At 41.5% G+C, this 10,754-nt stretch overlaps 1 protein-coding gene across 1 annotated transcript; it reads right to left on the bottom strand.

Annotated features, from left to right (window-relative positions):
• Positions 1-2,067: 2,067 nt before the first annotated feature.
• LOC148116658 (uncharacterized) lies at positions 2,068-7,614 on the bottom strand. The gene is made up of 2 exons (XM_087882206.1): positions 5,892-7,614; positions 2,068-2,454 (listed from the first exon to the last, which is right to left on the bottom strand). Exons 1-2 carry the CDS (start codon positions 7,215-7,217, stop codon positions 2,449-2,451), a joined length of 1,332 nt encoding a protein of 443 aa, XP_087738332.1. The 5' UTR covers positions 7,218-7,614; the 3' UTR covers positions 2,068-2,448.
• Positions 7,615-10,754: the final 3,140 nt, after the last annotated feature.

Genomic DNA, 10,754 nt, shown 5'->3' with positions numbered 1-10,754 from the left:
AGCAACGGCTCGACTTACTCCCTGTAACAAATACTGTGAGGGTAGGGCACCCTTGGTGTGTGTGTGTGTGTGTGTGTGTGTGTGTGTGTGTTCCAGCATAACTTTGGAACGGCTCAAGCAATTTCAACCAAACTTGGTACACAGATGACTTACTCTCTGGAAACAAATTCTGTGGGGGTAAAACACCCCTCAGGGAGAGGGAGGGAGGGAGGGAAGGAGGGAGGGAGAGAGAGAGAGAGAGAGAGAGAGAGAGAATTCCAGCATAACTCTGGAACTGCTCAAGCAATTTCAACCAATCTTGGTACACAGATGACTTACTCTCTGGAAAAATATGCTGTGGGGGTAAGACACCCCTAACACCCCTTGGTATGTGTGTATGTCTCTCTCTCTGTGTGTGTGTTCCAGCATAACTCTGGAATGCCTGGGCTGCTGAAATGAAAAGGAATGAATTATATCTATAGTGTCAAATCACAGTACTTTTGACAGTGATAGTGTGCATTTTGTATTCAAGTTCTGTTAAGATACAGCCTGTTGTGACTTTAAATGGCTTCTAATGTACATCACAATGGAGTTGCCCATGGTAAGGGCTTCACAGTACTCCACAAGGGGGCTCCCTCTGGTAAGGGGAATTGGTTCTTAAACAAACAAACAAAAACCAACCCCCCTAGGCCCTCAGCTTCAAGCAGAGAGGACAAGTTGTCAGGGGAGGTGCCTGCTAATGCATATAATCACCTGTAGAATTTTTCCCAGGCTGTTGGCCAGGGCAGTTAGGTCTCTAATTCTCACCATAGTGAGCAATGGCTTTTCATGTCTAATGCAGGATTGGGATAAATAAATACCCAGGCAACGCTGGGTTATCAGCTAGTAATATATAAACAATATCATAATCCACCCTTCAAATCCTAATTTCTTAGCATTACTTCAATTAATTATCTTATTTCTCCATTTATAAAATATATTTCTCAAAATTCCCATCACATTTTTGGCTATAAATAATGTACTTCATCTTATTCAATTCTTACATTGAAACCCTTTAACCTAATTGACCTTCCACATCTTCTTATTACATAATAAGCAATATGACTATCTGTCCTTAATTCCTAATTTCTTATTATAGCATCAATTAATTATTTTATTTCATTATTTACAACATATTTTTTCAAAATCCCCATCACACTTTTTAACATTTTAATTTTGTCCCTTGATTTCAGTTATTTTCATAATTGAACCAAATTACCACTTCATATTTCATCTGCTGTTCCATTTTACAATAAACAATATACATCATCATATTTGCTTCTTACATTCACAATTATAATATTAATACAGTTCCCTTAGATCTACTAATATATACCTTATTTCCCTTCCTCCTTTCCACTATTCTTCCCCTTTTAACCATTTTCTCTTTGTCTCTCCAAAATTTCACTTCTTAGTAATTTTTTCCCTTCATCCCATTCTCTTACCTTCTTCTCCTTTTTTTATTTTTATATTTATTGTATCTTTTCTCCTGAATCCTTTCTCTAACTTTTGAGTCTATTACTCGCATAATTCTCCCTAAACTTTTATCTAATCTTTTCCATTTCCTTCTCTTCTGTTTGATTGATTCTTTTTTGGGGAATATTCCCCCCTATCCATTCTTTTTTTTTTTTGTCACTCTAAATCCCAGTGTAATGATCTAACGTTCTACCTTCAATTCCTTTTCCTTCAATATTATTTTCTTGCTTCTCATTTATATTCTCTTTTTACTGTTTTGTGTGTTCTAACAGTTTCTGACTTTTTATTGCCCTTTAATGATTCATGCATCTCAATTAATTCCTCACACATTCAAGACTCCATATTGTCAATTTAAAAAATTATTGATATTTTAACTTATATTTAATTAAGATTTAAGTCCATATAGTCTCCAGATAATATCCAGTTCAAATGATTGTCCAATTCACTCCAATTTAAAGCTTTGTTGTTTTTCACCTCCTTTAAAAGTCGAGACCAAGCAGTTTAAAAAGAAACAAATACTCTGTCAGGTATGCTTCCTTCAGTATCCAGGAAAGAAAACCCCAAACTCAAGCATTTTGAAGAATTTGGTACTTTTACTGAATATGAAAAGATTAACACCCCAGTGAAAAGCTGGAAGTGACCAAAACGCGCGAAATGCATCTACTAAGCTTCTTCCCCCCCTCGTGTTTATATTTTCTCAGCCAATCTAAAGGTCTTCCAAAGGTCAGGTGGCAACACGTCTGGCAGCGTCATCCATCAGGAATGTCGAGACAGTTGGTTAGCCATCCCCTTCTGAAATCCAGTTTCGATTCCCACGAAGTCCCCTCCTACAAAGACAAACCCCCTCCTGCTCTCTTCCCCCCCTTTGCTCCATACCTAATCCCTCCCCGTTTCTTATGGCAGCTAAAGCAGGAAAGCTGAGGCTGACATTCGGCCCCTCTTGCAGAAGAGACGTTAGTCCTAAATAAAAGGAAGAAAGAGAAAGAGAAACAGAATATATACAATGATCAAGGTTTATCAGGGTATTTGGCATAGAACTGTTGTACTTTCTTGGGAGCTCGGACATCCCGTTTATTTACCCATTCAGCCTGAGATAGTGGAAAATGTTTCCAGGCAATTAGATATTGGACTTTACCATGGTGTTTTCTAGAGTCCAAGATTTCCTTAACCTCAAAATGTTGCTCCCCTTCTATGAGGATGGGAATTGGAGGGTTGCTATGATCAACCCTTAGGGGAGATGAGTGTTCAGGTTTCAATAAACTAACATGAAATACAGGATGTATCCGTCTCAAGGTTTTTGGTAATTCTAATTCAACTGTCACTGGATTTATCAGTCTAATCACACGGAATGGTCCTACATACTTAGGCCCCAGCTTTTTAGACCTCTGGGTGGTTTGTAAGTATTTGGTAGACAAATAGACTTTATCCCCCACTTTGTAAATGTGAGCTGGGGACCTTTTCTTATCGGCTTGTGCCTTATGAGCTCGGTGTGCCTCATCTAATGCCTTCCGAGTCACTGTCCAGGTGCTCCTTAATTGTTCCATCCAATCTATCAAGGAGGGATTTTTGGGATCATCTTGAGGTAACTCGGGAATGGGTACAAAATCCTGGCCCGATGCAACCTTAAAAGGGGTGAATCCGGTGCTACTATGCACAGAATTGTTATACGCCACTTCTGCAAATGGCAACAAGTCTACCCAATTGTCCTGTTGGTAATTCACGTAACACCTAAGGTATTGTTCGAGCACCCCATTGGTTCTTTCACAAGCACCATTTGTCTGAGGGTGGTGACTGGAACTCAACCCCTGTGCGGAGCCTATCAATCTTAAAAATTCTCTCCAGAAACTGGAAGTAAATTGCACACCCCTATCAGAAATTATTCTTTTCGGAGACCCATGTAGTCGGTAAATCTGCCGAATAAATAATTTTGCGAGGGTTTTTGCTGAAGGGATCTTTGAGCAAGGTATGAAATGTACTTGTTTGGAAAACAAATCAGTTACTACCCAAATGACAGTGCAGCCCTCACTGTCGGGTAAGTCCACAACAAAATCCATAGATATTTCCTTCCATGGGGCGTTCGGTCTAGCCACACCTTGCAGTAATCCAGGGGATTTCCCTGGAGGTCTTTTAGCCGAGGCACATACTGGACAGCTAGCCACATATGCCTGTATGTCCTTTTTTAGTGCAGGCCACCAAAACTGTCTCTTAACAAGATGTAAAGTTTTGACAAACGCAAAGTGTCCTGCGGCTTTGGCATCATGCGCATATTTCAATACGGTTGGTCTTAATGTGGTCGGAACATACAATTTTGATCCAACCCAAGCTAGTCCGTCGCGAAGTGTGCATTCATTCGAGTGGATTTTAAACCACTCGTCAGTTTTTAGCGCTTCTCGTAACTTTTCGAGTAAATCCCCTGAGAGTTCTGGATCGGTTTTACTCTGCGCTCTGGTAGTGACAGGTGTTGCCAATTGCGTTAAGGGGATCATTGGTTGAACCAGTTCCTTCTTTATGCTGTTGTACTGTGGTAATCTGGAAAGTGCGTCCGCCATGAAATTTTTCCCCCCAGGAAGGTAACGTAAAGTGAAATTGAAACGCTTGAAATGTTGGGCCCAGCATGCCTGTTTGGGTGACAATTTGCGTGGTGTTTTTAATGCTTCTAGATTCTTATGGTCAGTCCACACCTCGAAAGGGTGTTTTGCCCCTTCTAAAAATTGTCTCCATGTTAACAGCGCCCATCTAACTGCAAACGCTTCCTTCTCCCATATGGCCCATCTCCTTTCTGTCTCAGATAGCTTACGGGATGTGTAAGCACAGGGTTGTAATATTCCATTCTCATTCTTTTGCAAGAGTATTGCTCCTACGGCAACGTCGCTAGCATCCGCTTGTACTACAAAAGGTTGTTCTATGTCGGGGTGTTTGAGCACAGGTTCAGCTGCAAACAACCGTTTCAGTTTTTCGAAAGCGGCCTGACAGTCCATAGTCCATTCTAGTGGTTTCGAGGGTTTGGGTTTTATTTCCCCTTTGGTTTTGAGCAAGTTTGTAATTGGCAGTGCGATTTTTGCGAAAGAGGGGATAAATTGTCTATAAAAGTTAGCAAACCCTAAGAAACTCTGTAACTGTTTACGGGTGCGTGGTGCGGCCCATTCCATTACTGCCCGGACCTTTTCCGGGTCCATCTCTATTCCCTCATGCGATATACGATATCCAAGATAGTCGATTTTGTCTTGATGGAATTCACATTTAGAAAGTTTGGCATAGAGTTCAGCTGCTCTGAGTTTATTCAAGACCGCTCGAACCAATCTTATATGGTCGGCCATGTTGTCAGAATAAATTAGAATATCGTCCAAATAGACCAACACCCCCTTATATAGATGCTCATGCAACACTTCGTTGATCAACTGCATGAATACGGCCGGGGCCCCCTGTAGTCCAAAAGGGAGTACTCTAAATTGGAAACACCCCAGTGGGCAATTAAATGCTGTCTTCCATTCATCTCCCTCTTTTATTCTCACTCAGTAGTATGCCTCTCTTAAATCAAGTTTGGTAAAAAATTTTCCCTTTCCTAAATGGGCCAACATGTCCTTCATAAGTGGGAGGGGATAGACATTTTCCACGCAAATGGCGTTCATGTTTCTATAATCAACAACTAATCTGAAGTATCCATCTTTCTTTTCGCGGAACATTACTGGCGCTGCTACCTTGGGTTTGGCTCGTTCGATAAATCCCCGTTCTAAGTTTTTGTCAATAAAATTCCGCAATTCCTCCAATTCTCGAGGTGTCGTGGGGTATATTTTTGGTTTGGGAAGCTTCACCCCTGGGAGTATTTCAATGGTGCAGTCAGTGGCCCTGTGGGGAGGCAGAGTATCAGACGCTTTTTCACTAAACACTTCCTTGAGGTCCCAATATTCCTTCGGAATTTTCTCTTCTCCCTCAATATAGTTAATGGCTACTGCGGCCCCTTCTGGTCTTATGTCATCCCTTAGGGAGGGGCCTTCCTTTTCCGGAGGTGGTTCTGCCGTACGGATGCGCAGGACCCCCGTTTTCCAATTTCCTCGTGGGTTCCATTTACGAAGCCAGGGCAGTCCTAGAATTAGGGGCCTTTCCATGCCAGGTGCTACGATAAAGCTGAGCTTTTCTATATGATTCCCCAACTGTAGTTCAAGGGGTTCGGTCATAAAACTAGCTGGGCCCCCTCCTGCAATCGACCCATCTAATTGACAAAATGCAATGGGTCTTTTTAAAGTTTTCAGTCTCAGTCCCATTTCCTCCACTACTTTGGGGCTAATTATGCACCTAGTGCACCCCGAGTCCAACAGGGCTAACAATTGCGCGTGAGTTCCTGTGGAGGGCACCCTTACTTCTACGGGGATGAGTAAGGGTTCTTCCGTGTGACTCACCCGTTCATCGGTGTCCGAGTCGGAGTCCGTCTCGCTGTCGTCATCGTTGGTCGGAGTTCCCAACTCACGCTGGTTCCGGGGAGTGAACTCAACGATTTCTCCTTTCAGGGCGGTGCCGCGGGTTTTGGCGGGTATTTTATCGCTTTTCTTTTGGCTGGCCCCGGTGGCTTTTGGCGGTGGTTTGGAGAAACATTCGGCCGCCCGGTGACCCTCCTTCCCACATTTGAAACAGGTGAAGGGCTTTGACTTGGGTTTGAATTCGGTCTTCCCGCCAGTCATCTTGGCCGCCCCCTTACGGTAGAAAGAGGATGACTGGTCCCCCATCCGCCTTCCTCGGAGTTCGCTCCGTTTCAGCTCGATCTCCACATCCTCAGCTACTATGTACCATCTATCCAAATCATCGGGGACCCCCATGCTCCTGCAATCTCGATATATCTCATCATTCAGTCCATCCTTGAAACTCTCCAAAAGCGCCATTTCTGACCAGCCTGTCATATAAGGTGCCAGTTCACGAAACTCTTGGATATACTCTGCCACCGGCCTCCGACCCTGCTGAATGCTCTTCATTCTGAGTCTCGCCTTTCGTTCAGCTAAATGGTCTTCAAAACGTCTTCTAAGGGCCCTCATGAACTGGTTGTAATTTCTCAGCAGGAGGGAGTTGTTATTGTGGAGAACTACCATCCACTCAGCCGCCACTCCCTCTAGGGCATTCGCAACGCTTCTGACTTTAGCCGCATCCGTTTCGTAGTCCTCCCCCCAATCCTGCATGTGGTTCCACACTTGGGTCAGGAAAAATCCCAAGGTTTTAGGATTTCCATCAAACTTCCCAGGAAGGGGGGGGGATTTTTGGCTTTTTACGTCTGCGGGGGGGCCCTGCAGGGCTGGGGTTCTCTGGCCGGCTGCATCTCTCCCTCGAGCTGCCGAAGCCTGGGATGTTCCCTCCTCAAACTCTTCCTCTCCCCCGCAGGCTGTCTCTTCGGCCTCCCCCCTGGGGTCTGCTTCCCCCTTCTCCACAGGAGTTTCAAAAGACTCACGTTTTTTTCTGCTTTCTTCCACATCACGGATAAGCTGCAAGGCTTGATCTATCATGAGACGTTCCTTCTGCTGTTGCATCCACACTGCCTCCCTTTTTCGGGGTCTGGAAGTCGTCACTCCCCGGGGGTTCTCCCCCCAGTCCGGCAGTCTCCCCACACCTTTTGACCATCTGGCCTCCTCCGGTTCCAAACGGAGTCTTTCCAGCCATTCTGCAGTTTCTCTTTCTGACTGGAGGGCGGTTGAACTCGCTGCCCCCATCTTCCCTTCTTCATCACTCCCTCGATCTGACATACTTTGGATTTTCAGTCCCCTCGGGTTTTGTCCGGGATGACTGAGATGTCTTCCAGCTTAATGTCAGGTATGCTTCCTTCAGTATCCAGGAAAGAAAACCCCAAACTCAAGCATTTTGAAGAATTTGGTACTTTTACTGAATATGAAAAGATTAACACCCCAGTGAAAAGCTGGAAGTGACCAAAACGCGCGAAATGCATCTACTAAGCTTCTCCCCCCCCTCGTGTTTATATTTTCTCAGCCAATCTAAAGGTCTTCCAAAGGTCAGGTGGCAACACGTCTGGCAGCGTCATCCATCAGGAATGTCGAGACAGTTGGTTAGCCATCCCCTTCTGAAATCCAGTTTCGATTCCCACGAAGTCCCCTCCTACAAAGACAAACCCCCTCCTGCTCTCTTCCCCCCCTTTGCTCTATACCTAATCCCTCCCCGTTTCTTATGGCAGCTAAAGCAGGAAAGCTGAGGCTGACATACTCCTTAAAGTTTCTCACAGTTCTCTTAGTGATCAACGTCACTGCTGTTATTTCCCTCAATTTTCAGGCCGGTCATTGTAGTGCTTTCTTTCCATCAGCAGATGTCTCTCTCCAATCCACAATTCTCAGAACAACAAAGTATCAAGCTTACAAAAGTATTTTAAATCCACATAGAAAATACTTTCTCTCAGCTTTCTTTTTCTTTTATTGTTTTTAATTTCTCCAAATTCAGTTTTAAATCCAGTTATAAAATTTCCTTTCTTTGGCTTTAATATTTTGACCTCTTCTTTGTTCTTCCTTCAAATGTCAAAACTGTCAAAAATAATTCAAATCCTCATTAAAAAGTGCTTAACCTCGGGTTTCTTTTTCTTGTATTAGTTTTAATTTCTCCAAATCCAATTTTAAATCCAAATATAAAGTTCTTTTTCGGGTTTTAGTACTTTAACTTCCTCCTTGTCCTTCTCCCTCCATTAAAATTCCCAAGTGCCAATTAGCTGCTTGTTTCCTCGCCAGGACATCTTTTAAACTTTTTTTTTTAATTTCCTTTTTTACCTATGAGTTGGCCAATCACTCACCCGGTACCAGTACTCCATTCAGACACTGCTCCAGCACAAAATCTTATTCCGGTTGCCCCAGCTTCAAAGCGGTTGCTTTTAATGGCCGCCACCCCCACTGCTGGTTCAAAGAGATGCTCTGACCTTTCGAGGAACTTGCCTGTTCCTCTTGGTTGTCCAAGGCACCTCTCCTTCTTCACCATCCCTACGGACGGTTCCGGTCTGAAGACCCCCCAAAAGTGGTTTGTCTGGCTGGATTTTCACGGGGCTCATCGGAGCCCGCTATTTTCTTTTTTCTTTTTTTAAAAAAGTTCTTTATTAGTAATTTAAGTTAAAAAAACAATGGACATGGTTTAACGTCTCTGGTTTTCACCATTATCATCAAATTTAAGCTAATACATAACATACTTCTTTATCTTTGTACATATTTACATTACTTTTTGCATGTCAAGTGTATAAATTAATTCCTCCTAAACAGCTACATCTATACTCAATATAATCATATCTTGCATACAAATTTAACATGCATTGACATGCCCATTTCTACATTCACTAATTGACATTCACTACACCTTCATCTTGGCATGCCTCCTCCTGTCTAACCATTCATAAAATTTAGTCCAGATTTCATAGTACGCTGATTCAGTTTTATCCTTGAGTTCCAAGGTAAGTCTGTCCATTTCTGCACAATTGAGGATTTTGATTAGCACTTCTTCTTCTGAGGAGATTTCTTTACTCTTTCATTTTTGGGCAAAGGCTGTTCTTGCTGCTTTTAATATATGTAATATTAGGTAGGTTGTGTTCTTGTTATATTTACCCTCTATAATACCTAATAGGAAGAATTCCGGTTTAACCTCTATTTTTAATATTAGAATCTCTTCTAGCCAACACCTTATTTGATGCCAAAATTGTTTGGCCTTTGAGCATTCCCACCACATGTGGTAGAAGGTCCCTGGGATCATCTCACATTTCCAACACATTGGAGGGTATTTTTTACTTATTCTTGCTTGTCTTGTGGGGGAGATGCCACCTATAAAACATCTTATATAAATTTTCTTTGTATAATGTTGCTAAAGTAACTTGTATGTTTCCCCCCACAAGTTCTGCCAATTATCCAAATCAATAATGTAGCCAAAATATTTACTCCAAATTATCATGGTCTCCTTTACTTGCTCTTCTAACATATCTTGTTCTAATAAATAGTGATATAACTTCCTTATGGCCTTTCCCCCAGTTTTATTTTATCCAGTTCTGTTGATTCTGTTTTTATACCCCATTCCTTCTTGTCCTTCATATATTTAGATTCAAGTTCAATTCCTTCCTCCTTTAAGTTATTCCTAGACTTCAAATGTCCTCTATCATTTAATACATCTTTATATGTGATGCCCTCTTCTAATTTAATACAATTTGGATGAGTAAGCATCTCTAATGTTGATATCCAGTTAGGGACTTCCATATAATTACCTCTTTTAGTCTTAATCCAAGTGTCCAAGTGTCCCCTCTGATGTAGTGCCTCTGGAAGTACTGATGAACTTTGTACTTCTCCTCCCAGAAAATAGCGTGCCATCTTATTTGTAAATTGTGGCCTTCCAGTGTCAGCAGTCTTCTATTTTTGAGATGTATCCAATCACTTACCCACACCAAGGTTGCTGCTTGGTAATATTTTTCTCAATTTGGAAGGCCGAATTCCTCTCTTTCTTTGGCATCCTGGAGTAATTTTAGTTTAATTCTAAGCTTTTTGCCCTGCCAAATAAATTTTGATATCATTTTGTTCAAATTTATAAAGAAATCCTTTTTTAGCCAAATTGATATACATTGGAATAGTTATAATATTTTAGGTAAAAAATTCATCTTAATAGTGGCAATCCTTCCCATGAAGGAGAGTTGTAACTTTTCTAAACCTTTCTAAATCAATTTTAATTTGTTCAATTAATTTATCATAATTGTCTCCTTTAAGTGTAATGCATCTTGAGGTCAATTGAATTCCTAGGTATCTAATTTTTTTGTTATTTGAATGTTTATTTTCTCTTCATTTTTTTTTTTTTTTTTTGCACTTCGGTCATATTTTTAACTAACATTTTCATTTTGTCTTTATTTATCTTTAGGCCTGATACTACCCGGTATTTTTCCAGTACTTCCATCAGCCTTACACGAGATTGCATGGGCTCTTCAATAATAAAGACAAGGTCATCTACGAAAGCCTGTACCTTGAAAGTTTCTTTCCTAATTTTTAAGCCTCTAATTTGTTTGTCCTCTCGTATTATTCTGGTCAAGATCTCTAATGATAATATAAACAATAGCGGCAATAGTGGACAACCTTGTCTTGTACCCTTTTGGATTTGAAAATTCTTCGTTGTTTCCCCATTAATTACAACATTAGCCTCTTGTTTGGCATAAATTGCTCCGCACATCCTTTTAAATTTTTCCCAAAATTCCATATAACTTAATTGGTTTAATATAAATTCCTATTTGACATTATCAAAGGCTTTCTGCGCATCAGCAAATATTAATA

Source organism: Pantherophis guttatus, chromosome 1 (genome assembly GCF_059756535.1).
Source record: "Pantherophis guttatus breed Tessera chromosome 1, ASM5975653v1, whole genome shotgun sequence".
Classification (NCBI taxonomy): Eukaryota; Metazoa; Chordata; class Lepidosauria; order Squamata; family Colubridae; genus Pantherophis; species Pantherophis guttatus.
This window is presented reverse-complemented; position numbering and strand designations above follow the sequence as displayed.

Excerpts from the sequence above, each read along its gene's own strand:
- LOC148116658 (XM_087882206.1), bottom strand. The coding sequence starts at position 7,217 with ATGTCAGATCGAGGGAGTGATGAAGAAGGGAAGATGGGGGCAGCGAGT.